General features: G+C 37.4%; 2 protein-coding genes across 14 annotated transcripts in view; one reads left to right on the top strand and one right to left on the bottom strand.

Moving 5' to 3' along the window:
• Positions 1 to 2260: 2260 nt before the first annotated feature.
• On the bottom strand, positions 2261 to 13043 carry LOC119498105 (heterogeneous nuclear ribonucleoprotein C). 12 transcript variants are annotated; one of them, XM_037786608.1, is made up of 9 exons: positions 13020 to 13043; positions 9405 to 9512; positions 7535 to 7800; positions 5824 to 5968; positions 5647 to 5697; positions 5158 to 5327; positions 4287 to 4415; positions 3921 to 4075; positions 2261 to 2852 (listed from the first exon to the last, which is right to left on the bottom strand). In XM_037786608.1, the coding sequence occupies exons 1-9, from the start codon at positions 13025 to 13027 to the stop codon at positions 2760 to 2762; spliced, it is 1125 nt and encodes a 374-aa protein (XP_037642536.1). In that variant the 5' UTR covers positions 13028 to 13043; the 3' UTR covers positions 2261 to 2759. The 12 variants fall into 12 exon arrangements, with proteins under 12 accessions (XP_037642536.1, XP_037642538.1, XP_037642534.1 ...); XM_037786610.1 differs by having other exon boundaries at positions 4287 to 4400; positions 13020 to 13042; XM_037786606.1 differs by having other exon boundaries at positions 3921 to 4078; positions 13020 to 13040.
• LOC119498104 (zinc finger protein GLIS1) overlaps positions 6917 to 23803 on the top strand; it is a 62984-nt gene continuing 46097 nt past the window's right edge. The window contains exons 1-3 of one of the 2 annotated variants that reach the window (XM_037786605.1): positions 6917 to 6935; positions 17682 to 17772; positions 18907 to 19039. The gene's annotated coding sequence lies outside the window, so the exon portion shown is untranslated. Of the gene's footprint in view, positions 6936 to 13236; positions 13381 to 17681; positions 17773 to 18906; positions 19040 to 23803 lie in introns of those variants that run through there. The other variant, XM_037786604.1, reaches the window with a different exon arrangement.

The following is a 23803-nucleotide window of genomic DNA, read 5'->3' as shown; positions in this document are numbered from 1 at the left end:
GGGCTGTGACTAACAATTATCTCAGTTACTGAATAAAATGAAATGATTTTGTGGGAAATGCCAATCACAGTTTTTCTAAATGCTTAAAGCGATGTTACAAAGTGATCGTTTTGCCTGAGCAACCGGTCAACTAACCTAAACACATTCAGATTTCTCTTACATAACACTAAAAGCAGCAGCAAATCCTTACAATTTGCAAGCTGAAATAAGGGATGTTTGCTTTAAAAACAATCAACTAATCGATTCAGTTGTATATGACATCAACAACACATCTGTTTTTGCACTTTACTCCTACAAAATGATAAATAAATGTTACTAAAAGCTGCTATAATTGTGATTTCACATTGCTGTTGTTCACGAGAGAAAACATGATGAAATCTTTTGGTCATCAATCCAAAACAGTGATCTTAAAATCAAACCAAGACATGCTCATCATCGGCAGATGTAAAGGTTTGGGAAATCTGTCCAAATTTAGGAGCAAATTCTCAGTGTGACTGCTGTGACGACCCCCAACTACACACCGACCAATCAGAGTACAGCATAAAATGACAGAATACACCAGATGACGTAACACTGAGGACACATTTTAAATCAAGCTTGTTCTTTTTGTTTTGCTGTATTTTCAATACATGAAACTGGTGCAGATGGATGATGCAAGATGATGATGGTCTTTATTGACATTGTATTGCAATTAGAGCTGTCAATCGATTCAAATAGTTAATCGCAATTAATCGCAAATTAATCACTTTTTTTATCTGTTCAAAATGTATCTTAAAGAGAGATTTGTCAAGTATTTAATACTCTTATCAACATGGGAGTGGGCAAATATGCTGCTTTATGCAAATGTATTTATATATTTATTATTGGAAAACAATTAACACAAAACAATGACAAATATAGTCCAGGAACCCTCACAGGTACTGCATTTAGCATAAAAAATATGCTCAAATCATAACATGGCAAACTGCAGCCCAACAGGCAACATCAGCTGTCAGTGTGTCAGTGTGCTGACTTGACTATGACTTGCCCCCAAACTGCATGTGATTATCATAAAGTGGGCATGTCTGTAAAGGGGAGACTCGTGGGTACCCATAGAACCCATTTTTATTCACATATCTTGAGGTCAGAGGTCAAGGGACCCCTTTGAAAATGGCTATGACAGTCTCACCAAAATTTAGCACAACTTTGGAGTGTTATTTAAGCTACTGGCTATTTAAAGATAGTTTAAACTAGTATAACATGGTTGGTACCAATGGATTCCTTAGGTTTTCTAGTTTCATATGAAACCAGTATCTTCATTCTAGCTTTAATACTGAGACCGCTACAACCTCCGAAAGATTGATTGCGTTAAAGAAATTAGTGGCACTGAAACATGTTATCGCGCTGACTGACAGCTCATTGAAGTGGGAAACCGTATGTACACATCTTATGTATAGCAAGTACTGTGGAAGAGTGTCCTCTCCAAATAAATCCAACTAGCCCGGGGGCCCTCGTTACAACATATTAAGGTCATCTGACCGCTTGAGCCCCCTTGATACTTTTTAGTAATATTAGCACATTAAAGGACCAGTGTGTAACAATTAGGAGGATCTATTGGCAGAAATGGAATATAATAATAAGTATGTTTTCTTTAGTGTATAATCACCTGAAAAGAATCGTGTTTTCGTTACCTTAGAATGAGATGTTTATATCTACGTAGGGAGAGGGGTACCGTCTTCATGGAGTCCGCCATGTTTCTACAGCAGCCCAGAACGGACAAACCAAACTTAACTTTTCCTGCTTGGGCCGTAGTCGATAACGTTACTCACGCCCATCACCGCGACTCTCTGTTGCTTCAACCATTTGTGTTTTTGTGTCGGCCAGCGTAGCTCTACAACACGCTTGGCACACAGGAGAGGCTTCAGTTGGTTGCAATCTCCTCACCTCACTGCTAGATCCTACACACTGTTCCTTTAAGAGATCTTAATTACTTCGGGGATTATAAGGTTCTCATAACTTTTAGAACCAGTGGCCAAAGCTACACTGTTTTTAAAAAGTTGTAATAAACTTTGGTTTTACTTTTGAGTACAATTCCTGTAAGCTCTTTCGCAGAAGGAAGTGCTTTTTATTTTTGTTAAAACTTTTTTAACTGGAGGATAAATTAATAGTTGTGCATCATTTTAGTCGGTTTCATTGTTACTAGAAAATTCACTTTGTTTCCCCAGAAATCACCGTCGTGCTGTAGTTTGTGGGGGAAAAAGCAAAAGAAAAAACAGAGAAGCACTTTTTCCATTTTAATATTTTATTGCAATTTATTTCTTTACATTTGAACTGAAACTGAATAGTATAAAAAACTGACATTAACATACAGACACACAAGGTCAAACAAACTCACCGATGAAGAAAAACACACTGAACCTAAAAACCGTTCTATCGTAGCTGAATTTCCGTCCTCTCGTTAAGACATGTCCGTCGAGCTGTCGTCTCTGAGAACATTAACAGTCTTGTGTTAATCCGTCTTCTCCTGAAGGCAAGTAACGACGCCGTAAAAACACAAACCGAAACCTACAGCTAGTTATTCCCGTCACAGCAACAATGGACAACTGGCCAAAATAACAACAAAAACCAAACAGAAAAAACTATCGGCTTTAGGGACAATGGGACAACAGATAGTGTGAACCATGCTTGTGTGTGTTTTGCTCTACAACATGTGTTAAAACAGGAGTCCGAGTTCCTACGGGAAGCTGAGTGTACGCTGCATGCGTCGGTGCGGTCCGTGCCTACGAGTCCTCTTCGCCGTTGACGCTTTCGTCGTCACCTTCCACGTGCTCTCCTTCCTCCTCCTCATCATCCTCTTCCCCTTGGCTCTTCACCTGCAGGTTGAATGAGCGACTTGTGATTTAGTGATGAAATGTGATAAAAACTTAAATGTTGTGTAACAACAGCAGTGGGGCGTAATGTGAACACTTTAAACATGTAAAGGTTTACAACACGTGAGTTTCAAAAAGGGTTTAAAGAAATTACTTTTAGGATTACACAAATATACTGGTGTGCTACTATTGGTGTCAAAGTATCTAGAGCTGCAACTAGTCAATTGATTTAATATAGCCTGACTCATACAAGATATGAGAATATAAAAGTAATCTAAAAAATGAAAACAAACAATCTTGATACCCTTAATTTTTTTTTTTTTTTTAATAATTGTGACCAAGACACATACTGCGTGGGATATTTTACAGAGTAAAAATCAACTTGTCGGCTCTCTCTGCTGGACAAACTATGTAATGTGACACCGTTTCTAAACGACGTCACACTTGATCTTCTGTACTGAAATGTCTCGTTACGTTTAGGCCGTCTTACACACAGTTAACTATACAATATATCTGCAATGAGCCAATAGTGGCCGATATATCAGCCTGGATCATTTTACTGGAGCTCTTTTATTAATTTTTTTGGGTAAATTGGTTAATCATCTAGCCTATCGCATATAAAAAAAAAAACATCATAATTTGCCAGAGCCCGAGGTGACATCATTAAAACTACAAATTATATAAAAAACAAAGAAAAGCAGCAAATTCTAATATTTCAAAAGCTGGAAACAGCAAATATTCTGCTTGATATTTGACTTATGATTAATCGAGCATCAAAAATTGTTAGAAATATATTTCCTGTTGATCCACTCATCATTTCAACACTGATGTCATTGAACTTGTTATCTATGTGGGCTTGACCGTGTAATCCATCTCAAGGCCATAGGTCAAACTTAACAGTTTTAAAATAAGATTATTTTAAGGGTTAAGGGCTTTCAGTTTGAGTGTTATTAGAATTTTGGTGTATGCACTGAAAACCCGCTGTTTTATAAATGTGCTGGCATGAAAATAGTCATGAAATGTATCAGTTGCTCTTAATGCTAAGCTAAACAAAAAAAGCGGCATTGGCACCTCTTCCTCCTCCAGCAGGTCGCCCTCGTCGTCGTCCTCCTCCTCGTCGGAGTCGTTCATCTCCTGGCACTCCCTCTCTCTCTTTAACCCCTCGTCCTTCTTGCTTGGGTGCAGAGGTGAAGTCACCTCGCCTGGCTCCGTTTTCATACCCTTGCCTCCTGCCGGAAATTCAGAAATCAGAGTCAGAGAAGTTGTGGCTCTGTGCAACCCATCTGGTCAAATACTAGTGCCTCCGTTTGTGTATTTTTCCAAGAGAAAAATGACTACAGAAGTAGGAGTCAGACACTCTTCACTCCCCTTTATATATAAAAAAAAAAAAAAAAAAAAAAAAAAAAAAAAAAAAAATCATACTGCGTCCCTCCCTACCGGATTTCTTGCTGTGGTCCTTCTCCATGCGCTCCAGGCTATCCAGCAGGTCGTCCACTTTGCTTTTGATCTGGGTCAACTCCCGCTTGATGGTCTGAAGCTCATCCACTTTCACTGCAGAGTGAGCAACTTGAGTCATATATGATGGAGACAAAAGGCTTGTAAATAGTGATAAGAAATCTTTTCCATCCACAGACAAACATACAACTGTCCAATAAAGATTAACATACACTGGGCCTGGTTAAAATAGTTAATTTGTGCCAAGGACTGTGACTTATTACCTATAGGTATTGATACAGAAAATACTGAAAAATGCAATTTCCCTAGTTTTCAAACTGCATGTTTTTGTCTGACCAATTTATCCGATTTCACACACAGTGCTTGAACCAGAGAATTTGGGCCATTTTGCTAACTGACTAAACAATTAAATTCATTTTCTGTTGATCCACTGATCATTTCGGCCCTAAATCTAACAATTACTCCATCAATTTCAGCTTACTTTGTCTAAATAATAATTAAAAGGAGCCAAAAGTGTTTGATTAGCAAAGACATGAAAGACACAGAAGCAGGAAATACTTACATTTTAGATACTGAAACCAGCCGATATCTAGTTTTTGTTTGATTATCAAAACATTGCGTGTGTCCACAACACCTACTTATTAATTTAATATAAAGTTAACCTGGTACTTGAAAAGCCTGTGCAACCATATGCACATATTCATCTCATGAAAACTTTAATTTCAGTGGCTTAAAGTTGATTTTTTGTTTTACTGTTGTACCACTTTAATACTCAAAACAGCTTAGATGGTGCCACCATTCATTTTTCCTCAAAAGTAAAAAAATAATTGAATGTAATAATGATAAATCTCACTTGTTCTGGAAGAGGAAGTCTTCTGACCGCTCTTGGAGGAAGAGGAGAAGCCGCTCTTGGTTCGCCGGCTGCTTCCTCCGCTCACGCCGACCCGCGGGCGCTTGGACGGGACCACGGCCCGCGACAAGGGCGGAGGGGGAGCGGGAACACGGGACGGGTACGAGTACATTCTTGGATCAAACACAGGACAATGTTAAAGACAAATTAACAGACTCTAGTCTAGTCTTGAGTGCTCTGTGGTGGAAATTTACAGTTTTATTCAATGAGTTAAAGACTGTATTTGATAAATGTGTCACCTACTCTCACAGACTAAAAGTAAACAACATTATGCATTACTTTCAGCATCAACAAAACACTATTGTTACGCATGATTTACAGCATTGTGCAGACACAAGCAGAGTGACAGGAAGAATTCAGGAAATACAGAACGGATGACGGACAAAAATGTGTCACCGTTTCTTTCAAGCGGAGAGACAGAGGGAGACTCACCTGTCGTAATAATCTCTCTGAAAGTCATAGTCGAGTTCAAATGAGGAACTGCTGTTCAGGAAGAAAAGACAAAAAGAGTCAGTGTGAGGAAATATGCAGACAGTGATAGCATCAATTCTTCTCAAGTCAGCTGAGCTTTTATGATACTTTTGCTTTTTTTTTTTTCGCCACGCTCACTTGAGGTATTCTTCTTGAGAAGTGTGTACAGCTGTGGCGTTGTTAGTATCAGAATCAGTGTCAGAGACTGACCTGTACATGTCTCCGGCCGAGCGTTTGGTGGTTTTTGACCTGTGTGGTTTGGGTTCTCCAGCCAAGTTGATGTCTGAGAAGAAAAACAAACAGATCATAGATCAATGAGTGATGAGAGGACTTCAGATAAAGTTCCTCTAACTACTAAACTGTTTTGAAAATTGAGCATTATTTTACCTTTAGAATAGATTTTGAAAATTACTATCGAAATAAACTTACTATGAACTGAAGCCAACATGTTGGAAAGATTAACAATGCATTTGGAGTTTTACCAGCACTTGAATGTCTTGTTCTCAGCATCTCATTGTACTCAGAGCTGGACGTTTGTCCAACACAAACTTACTTATTCAAGTTTTATTTATATAGCACATTTCATACAACAGTTGTAGACTCAATGTGCACTTAGAATTGTCACTCAAATTCCCCCTTCACTTAAAAATGTTATGTTGCTTATTATTATTTCTCTTGTGCAGAATGATGTATGTGCAGAGTTTTACACTAAGTGTTTTCACATTCATCTGCTCAAGGAGGAAAGTTTATCTGAGCTCACCTTAAATCTGAATTTAAGATGTGAACGGCACACAAGTATAATAGTTTGGATGCCAATCATAATCCAGTATGCAACTTACGCATGTGTGATGTGGAAACCCTGAAACCTCCACCACACTAAATGGATGTTTCAGTGAAGTAAGAGACTTCTTGTGTCCAGAAGTGCTTGTGAAAATATTTGCATATTCATAGATTCTGGATTATTCAGTGACAGATATGGAGTAGTTTTTAGTGGGAAAATCTTAACGCACATGATTCAATGCAGACTTTTCTTGTCTTAAATATGTTTGGATCTTTAACCTCGCAGGAGGTCACAACAGAAAGCTAAATCTTTTGAGTTAAAAGTGCACCAGAACTTCTCATTTTAAAAGCTGCAGCCTTGAGATATTAACTTGTAGTGTTTTTATTTTTTGTTCATAGCTTTGGCACCATGGTCTCCTACTGCAGAGGTTCCAAACTGAGAGACCAGAATGGCAACAAGGATTCACAAGGTAAATCTGCCAATATGTTTTTTTTCTCTCTTCAGATTTCTCTCTTCTCTTTGCTTTTTTTCTTATGAGGTATTTGTTAATTTTACCTCCTAATGCCTTAATATTATTCAACTCATTCAAATAAAATAACCTTTAATATTACTGTTTACATTATGCAACCTGTGGCGAAGGACCTTAAAGGAACAGTGTGTAACATTTAGAGGGATCTATAGGCAGAAATGGAATATGATATTAATAAGTGTTTTCTTTAGAGTATAAATCACCTGATAAAAAGAGTCGTGTTTTCGTTACCTGAGAATGAGACGTTTTTTATCTACATAGGGAGCGGGTCCTCTTCACACAGCCGGCCGCCATGTTTTCTACAGTAGCTCAGAACGGACAAACCAAACAATGGCTCTAAAGTTTCACTTGGTTGCAATCTGCAACCTCGCCTCTAGATGCTGCCAAAGCCTACGCACCGGACCTTAAAATAGTGTTTTGTTTTATGGGGTCGCAAGCTCTAAAGGTTGGGAACTGCTGTCCTAATGGCTTAAAATATGAGAACAGATTTAGCTTAAAAGTATAGTCATTAAAAAAACCCGTAAACATTGAATCCTTACCAAGCACTTGCCCGACAATCATTCTCCCGTCCTCGGAGTCGACGGCAGATCGGGCGTTCCTCTCGTTGGCGAACTGAACAAAGGCGAAGCCCTTGTGGACAGAGCAGCCTACGATCTTGCCATATTTGGAGAAGATGGCCTCGACATCCCCCTTGGTGACCAGCAGGGTGTTGAGGTTGCCGATGAAGACCCGGGAGTTGAGGGAGCGTGGGTCGGTCTTGTTGGTGATGTTGCTGGCCATCAGGCTGGCGGCGGTGGGTGAACGACTAAGCAGGAAGACACACAGACAAGCCCCAGATTTAGTGGCAGAATGAGTCACGTTCACCCCTCTGAGCTTCTCCTGTGGTGACCGTGAATCAGGACAACAGCGCACATGATCAGCGGGCTGTCCTGGGAAATTAAAACGTTTAAAATCAAAAAAGTGCTGACGACAAAAAGGAGAAAGCCGCAGGAAGTTGGAGGTTGATGAGGCGATTTACCCGTTTTTGTTTCAACAGGAGACACGTCCAAACCTGTTCTAACTTTGAAATTACTCCTTGCATAAAGTGTAGCTGCATAATATTCTTCCCTTCTATTCAATGACCACTAACTCCCTCGCAGTCTAAAAATAATCCAGAGTGATGGAAAATGTATCTCTCATTTGTCACCACATGCTCGCAACAAACCAACCAAATGAAGAATAATAACCATCCACATTTGAGGCCTGTAACAAACTCAAAAACATCCTGACTTACATTTACTAAGAACTAACACTAGAATACAAACCTTTAAATCAGACGGTTGTATTTCCAGGATATGAAGTGTGGTGTTATCAAGTGGCTACAATAGAGTATTCTTTCATACCACACAGTTTTATATTGCTACATTCAAAATATAGTAATATTATGAGATACTTATTCGGCTGTACAGGAGGTTAAACATTAGCCTGATTTATAAATAACTGGTTCCAGTATGCTACTGCACATTATATTCAAGGACTTTTAAGTGAGCTTTAATGCCTTGTATGGTTCAATATGTGCAACACGTAACCGCAGTTAGTCATGTGTTGTGAAGTGATCCTTTATATTATCAACATAAATAACCATCGCCGGTGTTTTCAACATGATGTTCACCTTCACCTGAGTGACAGAAACAGGACCTGGTTTTGACATATTACAGAGCTTATAACACCATTTGGGGCTCGTCAAATATATTTTCAATGTCACGTAGCGGCAGGTCTAATTTTCCAAAGATGTGAAGAAGGCTTAATCTTTAGAGTTGACGAGTTCAGAGGTGGCTGAGTCTCGCAGTATTATTTTTTTTAATTATTCATTAACTGAATTTGTTGGTAGGTCTGTTGGTGCTTTTGTACAGTATTAAATTAGGAATGGGTGATTTTGTTTTTTGGGGATTAATCAGGTGAATATGATGGCAAAGCGGGCACAAAGTTACTGTTCATTTCACCCAGCAGGAGCAGATACACATTTTCAGAAAACTGTATAATTTAGCTGTGATGCACCATTTAAACTATACCATGATATAATCTGATGTCATGCTCTATTTTATCAATATACTGTATTTCCCACAGAACAAAGGATCTCTGTTTGTAAAGCACCAACAACACCAGGCTTATTTATATCCACTGGAGTTTTCAAGGCTTAAAAATGTGTTCTCTTCGGGTACTGCACAGCGGACTCATTATCCAATAAACAGGGTGTGATACTATTATTCTAATACACACAAGGGAGGATGCGGGTACTCAGTGTAGCCCAGAGACTTGTGTGAATTTGGAGGCGGGAAGTGAGCCCTGATAACATGAAAACAGTAGTAGTGGCATCAACAGTAACCCCCTCCCCCCTGGCTGACAGGGGGTCGAACATTCATCACTCACTCCATAGCGTCTGTGTGCAGGGCTGCTGTCGTCTGTCTGATGTTTGACACTGTGGGCTGGGGGGGATCAGTTTGGGCTGGTGTCGACCTTCGCCCCTCACGATTTATACTGAGGTGACAGAAAACACACCTCAGTCAAGTTGAGCAGGGTTATTTGTACCAAGTCTTACCTGGTTGGAGTGTGTACAGGAGCTTAGTGGTGATGCAAACACTAACACAGCGCGTGGCTCTCCATGTAAATCCCTTTACAACTAGCCACTTTGGGACTACAACCCGACCCTAATGCACGTTTTAGTGCAACATCTAAGCTGCTAGAACTGAGACAATACAGTACACATCCAAGTTTAAGAGAAACAAATCAAAACCATTACACTCATATCACTAACTGGACAGAAACGTGTATTGGGTAGGCCCTAGTTGATCTCTTTATGCTTGTTTGTGTAGTAGCCCTTATGAAACATGGTTGTAGTTTGTTCTGTATAAGCAGTGTTGGTGAAGCCCTTTTAGAGAGTTATGTCAGCAGAGGATCTACTTGCGTGAACCGACCTTAAAAACCTTAATGTGACCTCTATATCATATCTGTAACTGAAGTCATGTGAACTTAAAGGCATTTTTATGTTTAGACAAAACATTACTGAGGCATCACATTTAATAAGCAACTGTGGTGGCTTGAGGTAGGACAATAAGCTACCCAATTAAATGTAATGGGAGTTATGTCAATTCATGATTTATGGTCTAGACATGGGTTGGCCCATTTCCGTCATACTCCTTAATCATGCAGGCATATCAGTTTAATTTTAATAAACCAATTATGTATTACTGACTTATTATAAATAAAAACTAGGAGGATATGACAAGGTAAACATAAGCACTATTATTATTATTATTATTATCATTAACGTACTAGAGTTGAGTTTCACCATTTAAATTTAAGAAAAAGGACAGGTAAAGTAGAAGATATTTAGACAGACTTTCAGGGAAAATAAAGATTTCACTGTTAGCACTCAGTAGTGTGATAAATGCTTAATATTACAGAGGCGTAAAATTTAATAATCAACTGTGGTGGCTTAAAGTAGGACAATAGGCGACCTAATTAAATGTAATGGGAGTAATGCAAATTCATGATTTATGGTCTAAACTTGGGTTGGCCCATCTCTGTCATACTCCTTAATCAATTAATTACATTAAACCGAGTAGGTATCACTGACTTATAATAAATCAAAACTAGGAGGATATGACAAGGTAAAAATAAGTACTATCATTAACCCAGGAAAACATACTAGAGGTGAGTTCCACCATTTAAATTTAAGAAAGAGGGACAGGGGAAGTAGAAGATATTTAAACAGACTTTCAGGGATAATAGAGATTTCACTTTTAGCACTCAGTGATGTGACCAATGCTGGGATGCAGAATAACATTAAGCATGATCTCAAGGGACCACAAACAATTTTGAGAATGTGCATATTTTCCTCTCCTTGATCTTCTGGGACCACCATGTGTTTTGAATGTATTTTCCACTTCATATAGACTAAACACAATGTTATTCCTTGGCTTGTGGGTGTATCTGAGGCCTACCAAGGGGTGAATGTGAAGGCGTGCATTGATTTTAGATACACATAAACAGCCATAATACTCATTCAGATCAATAAACGTTTAATTAATAAAATGTGTATTTGTAACGTTTATGTAACAGCAGAACTGAAGCCATTGGCAGTCCAAAACTTGCAAAATCAGAAGAAAAAAAAAAAAATCACTCTTCCATCAAGTGAAGGAAAAAAAACAGGTGAAAAATCTACTCCACAAAAAACAAACTGACTGAGCCAGAAAAACCAAAATCTGGGGGATCAAAAATCACCTAAAAACCATCCACACAACACACCAGTGTGGACCAGCACAGGACAGCGCCACCACCGGGCTCTTTAGTGTGTAACACCGGCCCTGTTTCCGGCTCTGAGCCCCTAGCAACCACCAATCCAAAAGCATAAAAAAAATATACACAGCAATCAGACCAGTTTCCTCTGCTTGCAAAAAACAAAACCTGCTGCAAAATGCTGATAAATGCGTGGTGGATAATCTGTAAACAATGATGGATCAGGGTGAAGCTGCGACTATGAACCACCAGCAGCCTCTGACGCTGTTAGCCAGCTTAGCTTAGCTTAGCTTAGCCTGAGAAGAGAAGCGTGCCAAAAACAAACCAGTCCCGTCAAGGAAAAATCTTCACAATAAACGCTACAAAAACAAAGCTACACAAACTTGCAGAAAAATGTAGGAAACTGCAGCTAAGATGCATCCAACGCGTCGTGTTTCTAAAAACTGTTTCTGAGGAGGATGAGCGTGTCCGAGCTTAGTAAGCTAACGCAGCTAGCCAGCACACTACGTTCTGTCCAAAATAGGAAAAACATCGTTGAAAAAACATCCAAAAACAAAAGAAAAAGGAAGGAAAAATGAAAAATGTCTGGGGACAAAATACTCACCACGACCTGTACGAGTAAAATGTCTTGCTTTCGGGTAAAATCGGTCAAATGAGTTAGTTTAGGTCGTCCTTTAAGCGAGCGATTCAGAGAGAGCAGAGAGCTAGCCTTCTTCTAACCACACAGCTACTTACGTCACTGGCGATGGCGCAGTACTCGACAGGGTGTACTGCTTTTGTGGCACAGAGCAGTCCGGAGGGGGCGGTGTCGGTAGTTGAGCCGTCACATTAAGAACACCGGGGTGGTTTGGTGTTTAAAACGAACTCATCTTGTTATCTTTGAAAATCAGTCCCCTCCCTACCAAAAGTCTCCCAAAGATGAATTGGCCTGGATTTGTCTTTAAATTAGCTTTAACTTTGTTTTAATCGACTATATGAGTAGCAATTGTAATTTATTTTCAAATTAATAATGCAATAATCTGACAAAGCTGTAATCTGGCAAAACTGTCATCTTATTTATATATATATATATATGATATATATAAATATATATATCATATATAAATATATATGATATATATATATATATATATATATATATATATATATATATATATATATATATATATATATATATATATCATATATATTGCATTCTCTCTTTCTTTATTGTATTATCTTTTTTAGCACCTATGGGATTGTCACAATCTAATTTCGTTGTACTACACAATGACAATAAAGGGCTTGAATCTTGAATCGTATTGTTTCATGGCTTTACTTCGCTCGGCAGGCAAAAAAAGCAATAATAAGCTATAGCGAATGATAACGAATATTATGACACCTGTATTTCTCGTATACACATTTAGGACCTTTAAATAATTTGTGCTACATAAAATATACTATCACAACCCAACCATTTTTTCCCCTTTTTTTTTTTTTAATTTGAAGAATATTGCAAGGCATATAAATCACAGAGCAAATGAGTAGTCTTCTATTTTTTTCATCTATTTTTCCCTCTCAACCCCATCAGTAAGAAAAATAAAAGAAATAACCAATATCACACTAATGGCAACAGTTACAACAAGACTGAAATCAGCAGTCACCAAATTTAGTGAAACACTACGCACATGAAATAATAAAACACATACAATATACACATGTACACACAAAATTAAATAAACAAATAAAATAAATTAAAAAAATTACCCAACCATCCTTTTCTTTTTTTGCAGTGTTTGTGATTATTATGAAAATGCATGCATAAAAGTGATCAGGCCTTTTTAAGTTAGCTGACATACCGTGCAACTAATTACCAATCAGCCTAATATGAGACACATATGCAGCTGTGATTCATCATTAACCCCCACCCCACCCTTTTTGTGAGGTGTTTTCACTACACTAATTTCTCCACCACCTAAACAACCTGTATCTTTGCTGAAAGTCTCTTTATTTTAACATAAGTTTAACTCTAGAATATAAAAGATCATAAACTGTGAATTACAAAAATGAAGAAGAAAAAAAACTTCTTACACGTGGGTCAAATCAGTGGGGTAACAGTGATTAATTGGTAAGTTTTTGCCCCATTCATTTTTAAAAACATTTGATCTTTTTATACATAAAAATACATTTGTAAGATTTAAATATTGTACTTTAGGAAAGAAGGGACATAACGCAACAGATCATTGGTGTATTACCACAGACAATCAGGAGATGGAGCTGCTGTTATGAAAATAAATGAATGGCGTCACAGGAGATATTTTGATAAACTCCACATTTACCAAACAAGAACTGAACAGTCATATCTCATAAACTGATTAGTGGCCTCCAAGTCAGAATAAAGGATGATGCCCTACTTAGATTATACTCATACTGATTATTCTTGTATGTCCTCAGTGCAGTGGGATTTTGGTTTGACTACAGCATGTGGGACAGCAGATGAAACTGAATGTCCTGTCTCAGGTTCCTCATCTAAAGATAGATAGAAGTTTCATAAGAATGAAGTTATCAAGACGTTTAAAAGCCTCCACTCGCTCATGGTACACCCACAGTCGTGTTTTACGGTGGGACAACTACTTACACCTTTATCATTATGGGCCTATTGAGTTTAATGATCTCACATAATCCTAGCAGAGCTGTGTCTCATGTGCAGGAGTGTGCAGGACCTTTGAATATAATGCCAATAATGAGTTGTCATCTTATCTCACACAAACCTGTCTTTGTTTTGACTTGTCAAAATAAACCAATCTTAAAACACACATTCAAAATCGCATACTTTTTCTTTTTACTTTTAGTACGTACTGCAGCTGCCCTTACAAAGTACGTACCGTTGCATGCAGTATGCATACAATTGGGACATAATACTTCATCATAACATTACGCCTTGACCTTTGACCCTCTTGCTCATATATCCGCCAAACAAAGGATTGTGGGTCAGAATAGCTAGAAAAGCATGCTGGCTTGCATACTGCAAAATGTGACCGGATGCAGTAGGACATCCTGGTATTTTTGGCATACTGCATTTGACATAGTATGTATTGGGACACACTAAATCTTTTTCTGGCATACTAAATAGTATGGTAGTATTGGTATTGGAACGCACAGTAAGTGTCCCAATAAGCCAGCATGCATAACACGAACCAGGGCCATGGAACCTCATGGCACACCTTACTGTAATAAAGTCATTATTTATATAATTATGTTATTAATTACACTTGTGCTGTTCCTGTTATGGTAGTCTCCAACCTTTTTTTGGCTTGTGACCCTTTAAGATGAAGCTGCTTATGATCCCTCGTCACAGGTTGCACATCTTTGAGTTGGGAGCATTTCATCAAATAGTGAAAGTTACCTTCTCAGATTATTCTATTTGAATGGCTTTTAGAGGTTTTAGAGGCCTGAGGAATTTATTTTTTTCTCATTTCACAGCTTGTTAGTTAGGGGTGTACTGATGTATCGAGTATCGCAATATTGACAGTTTGCGATATATGACAGTTTTCCTAATATTATATTTTAAAAAACACAATATATTGCCTTGTTTACAATTATCACCAGATTCTTACCAATACACAGCCCTATTGATAATCACATTGTGACCCCTCAGATTTACACATAGGCTGGGAACCACAGTGAAGTCAAAAGGTCTGCAAATTCATATTAGACAAAACCTTTTTTTTTTAAAAACTTAAAATTAAAAACACTGGATGAAGCCCATGTAAAATGTGGGTCTCAAAATCGTCTCATTTGCATCATCAGCATGTCATTTCTAGTTAAATGTTTAGCGTTAATTTGATGAAATTAGATTTTAACTTTAAAAGTGCTACTGATAACATTGATAACATTCAGCCACTAGATGTTCCATTGCATTTACTTCACAACAAGTCGTTGCCAGGCACTTACCGTCAATCTCAGCCATTTATCTGTTTAGTCTTGTTAGCACTGGGAACCAAACGTCAGATATCTTCCACAGAGTTAAACAAAACATTCACTTTGGATACGGCAAATGATTAATTCACAATCATAATATTTTTTTTCAGGAAAAGCCATACTTTTTTCGGCACCTTTCTAAAGGCTCTGTAGATGTATTATTATTATTATTTTTTTTTTTTTCAAATATTCGTCTACATAAAAATGTTATCAATAAAACCTTTAATTAACTTCTGTACTTAATAATGACCCGGGGATGATATTCTCACTGTACCAAAGGCCCTTTTTTATAGACATTTTGACAAGTCACAGTAGGAAAGGCTGTAGGTGTAAATAATAAAATGAATGATGGCTGAATTCCATTAACTGCTCCAGTTTCAGGGTCATGGTATTGTATATGCTGACTCACTGTCACACTGTCGTGGCTTACTGGGACACCTGTATAGAATGGAGCCATTGTTAATGTTATTAGCAACACCTGCACTTTTCCTGCTACGAAAAGCACCTGAGGAGGAAGAGAGACAGAAAGAGAAAGGATGTCAAGCAAAAGAGACCAAAACCAGCTGTTTTCTGTATCTAGTTAGGAGATGAAACCCCTACAATGCCCCAATTTTTCATGGAGAATATGTTCTTTTGTGAATTGTTTTCGCCCATCTGGTTCTGTTTTGAGTGCCGTCCCAGAGGACTTGTTTACAGCTCTGTGCATCATCACAGGAATCAGAAATACAACTCTGACTTACAGTTTCACTGCGTAATCAGATACACAGATAAAAGCTTCCTGTGTATTTGTGTCAGTCTTAACAGTGCGAGGAAGGTCCAGATGTTTGACAGGCTGTCATAAAGTATGTCCAAGTTTTGATGTGATTGGTACACATGTGGGAGGGACGGGGAGTTTACTTCACCTTATGAATGTGATGAGGGTAATATTTAGCATAATATTTTGACCACAGTGTACATTAGCTGACAAAGATACCATAGGAAATTCTGCAAGCCAAAAAAACAGAATATAAAGCACCACAAACACACTGTGTACAAAATTATAGGGGTACCACTGGAAATAATAATTACAATATATTGGTTTGGCAGATGGGTTTGTCTAAAGCGACTTACAATCCCTTTGCATACATTTGGAGAAATTTTAGGTTTAATATCAGCTATCAAAAACATCCAGACGACACCCAAATTTGCCTTGCTCTGTCAGCAAGCGACTACAGTCCCATAGATTCTCTCTGCAAGACAACCGAACAAAAACGGACTAAAAGTGCCTGGACTTTCTCCAGCTAAATGTAGACAAAACTAAGACAATAATTGTCTTTGGCACAAAAGAAGTAAGGCTGAAAGTTAGCGCTCTGAAAATCAAAAACCAAGTCAGAAATCTTTAACTGCCACGTCAAATCAATTACAAAGTCTGCATTCTACCATCTTAGAGACATATCAAGAATCAGAGGATTCGTATCCAGGCAGGACTTTGAGAAACTAATCCATGCTTTCATTTCCAGCAGGTTAGATTACTGTAACGGCCTTTTCTCAGGTCTCCGAACAAAGACCAGTTCTCAGGTCTCTTCCAGCGTGTCAGAGAATAGAGCTTAACGTGCTGCTTTTCTATAAATCTCTTTTGGTTTTGGACTAAAATACATCTCTGACTGTCTTTTACCATATGAACCCTCACGGCCTCTCAGGTCTTCAGGTGAAGGGCTGCTAACTGTTCCCAACCAGACATAGAGAAGCAACAAACTTCCAGAGATTAGACTTTCATAAACTTTAGGGCTGCAACTATCGCTTATTTTCATTGTTGATTAATCTGTTGATTATTTTCTCGATCAGTCGTTTAGTTGTTTGATCTATAAAATGTCAGAAAACGGTGAAAAATGTCGATCAGTGTTTCCCAAAGCCCAAATGACGTCCTCAAATGTCTTGTTTTGTCCACAACTCAAAGATATTCAGTTTACTGTCATAGAGGAGAAAAGAAACCAGAAAATATTCACATTTAATAAGCTGGAATCAGACAATTTAGACTTTTCTTTTCTTAAAAGAAATTCTCAAACCGATTAATCGATTATCAAAATAGATGGCGAATAATTTTATAGTTGACAACTAATCGATTAATCGTTGCAGCTCTAATAAACTTTGAAGAGCGTTAAATCCAGGTTAAAAACTTTTGTGTTATGCGCTTTTTTTTTAACTTGTCCATTTTCTAATAAGGCATCAAATTTGCAGTTATGAAGTTAGTAAGTTATTAGTAAAAGGTAATAAACCATTAAATGTTCGATTATAAATGTAATTTAGGGTCAAGAGGGCAAAATGCAAATAAGCCAACAGTAAAAAATAGCAAGTCTTCTATGATATTAAATATTGATTCATTAATAAAAGGTTCAATAATCATAATCTGTGGTTGTTAATATGTTAATGATGAGATTTTGATCCAGATGCCCTGCAGTTTCTTTCCAGAAGGTCAGAGGTCAAACGGTCAATTGGAGGAGTATATGAGGAACTAACGGAGGATGAACACCAGCCACAATCTGGCAACCCAGGACATAAAGTAAGAACCTCAAAACTTAAGTACGGTATTCAAGTAAAGTACAAGTACCTCAAAACTTAAGTAGCTACTGTACTTAAGTTTTGAGGTACTTGTAGTACTTTACTTGATTTGTATTTTCTGCTACTTTATGCTTCTTCTTCACTGCATTTATTTGATTACTTTAGTTACCTTGCAGGATCAGATTAATAATACAAAATAGAATAAACAAATAAAGTATGATGTAATATTATAGATTAAGATAAAACTTTAGATGGATGGATGGATGTACTTTATTGATCCCAAGTTGGGAAGTAATTGTGTTACAGCCGCAGGTTATCCAGGCAACGCACCGGAACAGTAAATGAAAAGTACATATCAACACTAGATAAATATCTATAGTATACACAATATAAAGAATATTGTAATACACTATAAATATACCAAACTACTACAACGAGCATAAAAATAATCTAAATTACAAACATAGAAAGCCTATTATATACATTAGCAAAGTGGACAATAACATATGATATTTATTTATGTATCTATTTATTTATTTATTGATCCCCAGGGGGGAATTAACATAGTAGATACGGTATAAGTACTTGAATTTACCAGCTGCAATATCAAAGTAATGTATCATTTATACATTATACATGTATCATTTATACATTACTGCATTAATGCATCAATAATTATAATCTGATAATAAAATATATATTATTCTGCATAATGAGTATAGCCTACTTTATGTACATGTGTACTTTGGCTTAAGTGAGTGTTTGTATTCAGTATTTTTACTTGTAACAGAGTATTTCTTAAGTTAAAGATCTGAGTACTTCTTACACCTCTTATAACTGATATATACAGCATTAGTATATTATTAAGTGTTATAGTAAAAGGTTGACAAATCATTAAAATGCATAAAAGCTTATATGGCTGAATGTGGTTATAACTTTAAAAACCCTTTATAAAGGGTGACTTATTGGAAAGTGGTATTTTAAAAATCTTATTGGAATATTATTAGAAAATATCACAGCAAAGTAGGAATTATTGAACCATGACGTCATTATTACTTTCAGTAAGTGGATGTAATTAGCTGCATCTCATCCTCTAAAAAAATTGTTCCCTGTGCGTGCGTATGCGCGCGCGCAGCAAAGCAGATGCAGCCCGTGAGCTCGCGGTACAGAGAGCGCGCTGCTGTGACAGTGGGAAGCACAATCCGCGTGCAGCCAGCGCGAGGCAAAGACCTACTAACAAGCTGTGAACTATGACTGGACGCAACACGGTAAGAACAGCCGTCACAATGTCACCTATATATGCTCTATAACACTGTGTTTAAATGTGTATATAATGTTGTAGAAAGTGTGTTGTCATGGAGACTTAAAGTGATGATTCATGTTTTAGAGATATAGCAGTGAGGAATGCAGATTCAGCTTTTTAACTGTTCAGATAGATCAACTCAAAATCAGCTTTTTCTCTTTTGACAATGAGCATGATGGATAAAAATAAGAAAAGTATACATCACTATAAATGTTGGCAGCTGTCTGTCTGTAAACATGCAAAGTCACTCCAGCTGGCACATAAAACCATTGTTTGGTGGATTTGCAACAGATTTACAACCACTAACATGTCAAGAGTTTATGATAAATGATGAGACTTCCCTAAATAGAGGAAAATAGTTCCACGCTGTTGGTAAGAAATGTTATTATCTGGTCTAATTGCACCTTTGTGGATTACACAACAACTTGTTTTGATTGTGCAACAACCATTTGAGAAAGGCAATTAATAGATACGCTGCTCTATACTGTAGTGAACTATTACCCAAATGTGGTATTTTTTCCCTCTCATTACTTATGGGACTCTTCCTTTCCACTCCTCTGCAGTGCACTGATTTATGTAATGTTGCTGGAATGAAAAGTGCTGCGCAGGGGGTGGAAATCTGGCTTTCTAGAAGCCAAACAGATGAGGAGGCTTGTTTTAATCATTAGTCTCATGGTATCACTGACATGGAGCTTGTGCTGGGGAATCATGGTTTATACTCCCAGGCCTCTGCCAGCGCTCCCATTGCACAGAGGTGTGTGCAGTGAGTGCTGAGTCACAGTTAATGTCATCATTTACCTCATTTAATCTTATATATGTGGCAATTAAAAGGGTAATAAACAAGATTTGTACTGTTACGTAAATTGCCTTAATGTGCCTTCGGGGGGGGCTGGTCATCGTTGATCAATACTCTGATTATTTCACCAGATGCTCAGATTGTTTGTTCAAGTGCTCAGATGGAGCATGGGTGCTATGAGCGAGCCAAGATTTGTTTCGCCCCCAAAAATATTTGTTTGCCCTGGCAGTGTATGTTCGGCTCGATTTCACACCAGGGGAAGAAAATAACAAAAGCATTTCAATTTTAGTGGATGCTAACTTTTCATAATGTAAACGGTTTCAAGATATTTCATCAGATGAAGTAAAGTATATGAACCCCTAAAACAAAATCCATTGATTCCACAAGAGAAGTTACTTGTCATTCATTTAGTCATCCATTTGCCGCTACACCTATATATGTGGCAAAAAAACAAAATAAAAGGTGAGATGAGGACACATTGCCAAGGAAAGCACAGTTTTTTAAGGTACACACATTTTCATGCAACACTTTCGTCGAGTTCATTGTTGACCTTGGAAACTGTGTGATACAGTCAAATGCTCCCAAACAAGCGAGTATAAGTGGACCTTGAGTTAAAACTGATGCATGATATTTCATGAATGTTACTGACCTCGGAAATAGGAAAAAATAATCTTAACTCAAGGTCCGCTTACAAGCTTTTTCTTGAGCTTTCAACCCCACAATCTTCATCAGCAAATTAATTGAGACAACTAACAAAAACTGTAAGTGCACCTTTTGCCAAGCGACCAGTACTGTATTTAGAATCCTGATTTATTGCCTCTGCCCTCAGTGTCTGTGTTGGACCTGTAATTGGATCATGGTTTTCATCACCTGCTTTTATGCACATTTTGAATTTGCACCTTAGAAATTTTTGCTGTAACACAAGAAATTCACCTAATTATTAGAACAAAAGTGTTTTCATACTAGTCTGAGGTGAAAAAGTTGGCATATCAACAACAAAAATGCAAAAGCTTGATGGAAATACCGCTCTCATGTCTATTCCAGTAAATATGAAGCTATAGCCAGCGGACTGTTAGCTTAGCTTAGCATAAAGACTGGAAACGGAGGGAAACAGCTAGCCTGGTCCCGTCTGAAGCACCTCTAAAGCTCTCTAATCAACCCATATCTTGTTTGTTTAATCTGCACACAAGTACACATACGTAACTCCCTGTAAACATACAAATTGTAGTTTTTATTCTATTTCCAGTGATGGAAGGTAACTAAGTACTCAAGTACAGTTTTGAGGTACTTTACTTGAGTATTTCTATGTTATGTTACTTTATACTTCTACTACATTTCAGAAGGAAATACTGTACTTTTTACTCCACTACATTTATATGACTTTTTTTTTTTTTTTTTACATAAAAAACACGTAATGCTGTTATGATATGATGCAGTACTATACTACTAATCTACCCAGTAGTATACAAAGTATGAAAATACTCTTACATGGATTTGTTAGTGATGAAAACAGAATAATGTCGTATTTTGAAAGGAGCCATTCTGCATAATAAGTACTTTTACTTTTGATAAGCTAAGTACATTTAGCTGATATACTTTTGTACTTAACTTAAGTAATATTTTGAATTCAGGACTTTTACTTGTAATGGAGTATTTTTAGACTATATCTGAGTACTTCTTCCACCACAGTCTATTTAACAAAGAAGATACAAATGTTAATAAATAAGCTTTAAAGGTTATGGTAGGCATATTTTTTAAACTATGGACATAGCCACGCTTGCTAACAGTTTCCCTTTGTTTCCAGTCTTTATGCTAAGCTAAGCTAATCATTTTGTGACTCTAGCTCATGCATATAATAGTGGTGTCGATCTTCTCACTTCTTCTAACTCATTGCAAGAAAGTTAACTATTCCCAAAAATGTCTCATTATTCTTTTAATCAGCAAACCGCCAAACTAAAAAACACAAATGGCAGTAAATTAAAAACATCACATGTAGAAGAAACAAATTAGGCTTTTAGGAAAAAGTTGGAGTTACTGGACCTCTTTTGATTATGTAATCTTGTTACACCCTCTTCTTACTTCTTGCATAAAACCAGCAGATGGAAACACCTGTTGAGACAAATCTTTTGTTGACCTTTAGTAAATTTGATTAAAATTTGAGCAACATTTGGAAGGACATAACTCATTATTGCAATTCCCTCTGGTGACCAATAGAGGTCATTTAAAGTCACAGCATACTTACTAATACCCCTTTAATGCTCATGTTTACCAAGATGACCTAATGTATTTAATTTACGGGTTCAAAGTCACTGAGAGTCTCCGATCATATGGGCCTTATTAGTGTTAGGCAAGAAACAAATTTACTCTCTCTTACATAAATATTTGTTACTATGAAAAAGCCTGGAGTCTGTATTTGTCACATCCGATCTCATGCTAGTTTGAACTGCTGTTTTATGACAGCGGTGCCTGTGTTCATAGCATGCTGATGAAATGGTTCGTCACTTGTTTTTCTCCGCTGCCCGGTCCCTGCATACCTTTCACGGACATTAACAGTGATTGCCCTACAAGCAGAGCTCATTTCAGTTTGGTTCAGAAATATTATTCCTGGCTTAGAGGTGCGTGCTCTTTTGCAACACCCAAGGGTGACACAGCTGGGTAATACGACCCGCTGCGAGTATCAGAGGTAACTGTTTCAACATTGTTTCTGGTGTGTATTAACTGCAGGCCAATGTCTTTTAAAGTCGTGTTTAATTTGGTAAATTATTTCAAGTCCCCGAACTTTTTCTTCTTAGCACAGTCCAGTGAATTAGTGGGATTATAAAGTTTCCAGTTAATACATGGAGGTAGTTTATCTCTACATGATGATGATAAACTCCAGATTCTCGCTTGGGGGTTATTCTCACAATACTTGAATAGAAAACAAATGTATTAAAGAGATGTGCGTGTGTGTATCCAGCCTCTTTGGTTTAGACTTGATTCCATATTTAGTTGCAGGCAAACCCTTCTTCTTCCTGGCTGGATGATTTGTTGGACAGTGGTGTATTGAGATCCTTTAATTAAAGCAGCAATACCACAATGTAAAATGATTACATTACAAGTTAAAGCCCTGCATTTAAAAGTTCAAGTATTAGCAGCAAATTGTTAGTATGAAATGTAAGCGTACCCATACGTTCAGCAAAAGTTACATAGTGTCACTTTAATCACAAATTAACCCATAAAACAGCCATCACTTAAATGTTATTTAGAAAGAAAATGACAATATCTGAATGTGTTTGTATACCATATATAGGCCTACATATAGCCTAAATTGAGATGCTACTGGAAATTCGGGGCAAGTGGGGAAAAGCACTATCTGCTGACAGCAGAAAGAAGTGTGATTTTAGTAGTACTGAGCTCAAAGAGCTATAGAAACAAAGGGGCGAAACTCTGGTGCTTTTTTGACAACGGCCACTAGTTGGTGCTGTGGGAGCGCTGCTGCCATTTTGGACTGAAAACGCCAATAAGTCCATTGCAATGAATGTATAAAGAGACGTCTGTTAATCAGAGGATCATTTTTTTTTCGAGGTAAATCAACTTCCCAGTACAAACACTTAAATAGCCCTCATTTAAATCATGATGTTGTAAAAGTTGTAAAATTGACTAACAGCTGAATCCAGAGCTATTTTCCTTGGCAAGGTAACGTTTCTGTTACCAAACAACCGGCTATCGGCCAGTAGCTAGTAGTGCTGGTAGCATGACATAAACACAATTAAATGTAGTTGTGGGGCTATTTACTAACACGCAGGGCAAAAGCACAAAACACAACCTCTGATACTACCTCTGGCATTGCAATGGAACGTATAATTGACTTTCACCTCTTAGCAACAGTCATTCTTTGTTGAGCTATTGAGAAATTAACATAATTCTGGATTAATGCATGACATAAAAATCCTT

This window comes from Sebastes umbrosus, chromosome 12, assembly GCF_015220745.1.
Source record: "Sebastes umbrosus isolate fSebUmb1 chromosome 12, fSebUmb1.pri, whole genome shotgun sequence".
Lineage (NCBI taxonomy): Eukaryota > Metazoa > Chordata > Actinopteri > Perciformes > Sebastidae > Sebastes > Sebastes umbrosus.
The sequence above is the reverse complement of the archived record's forward strand: the minus strand, read 5'-3'. Positions and strand labels throughout refer to the sequence as shown.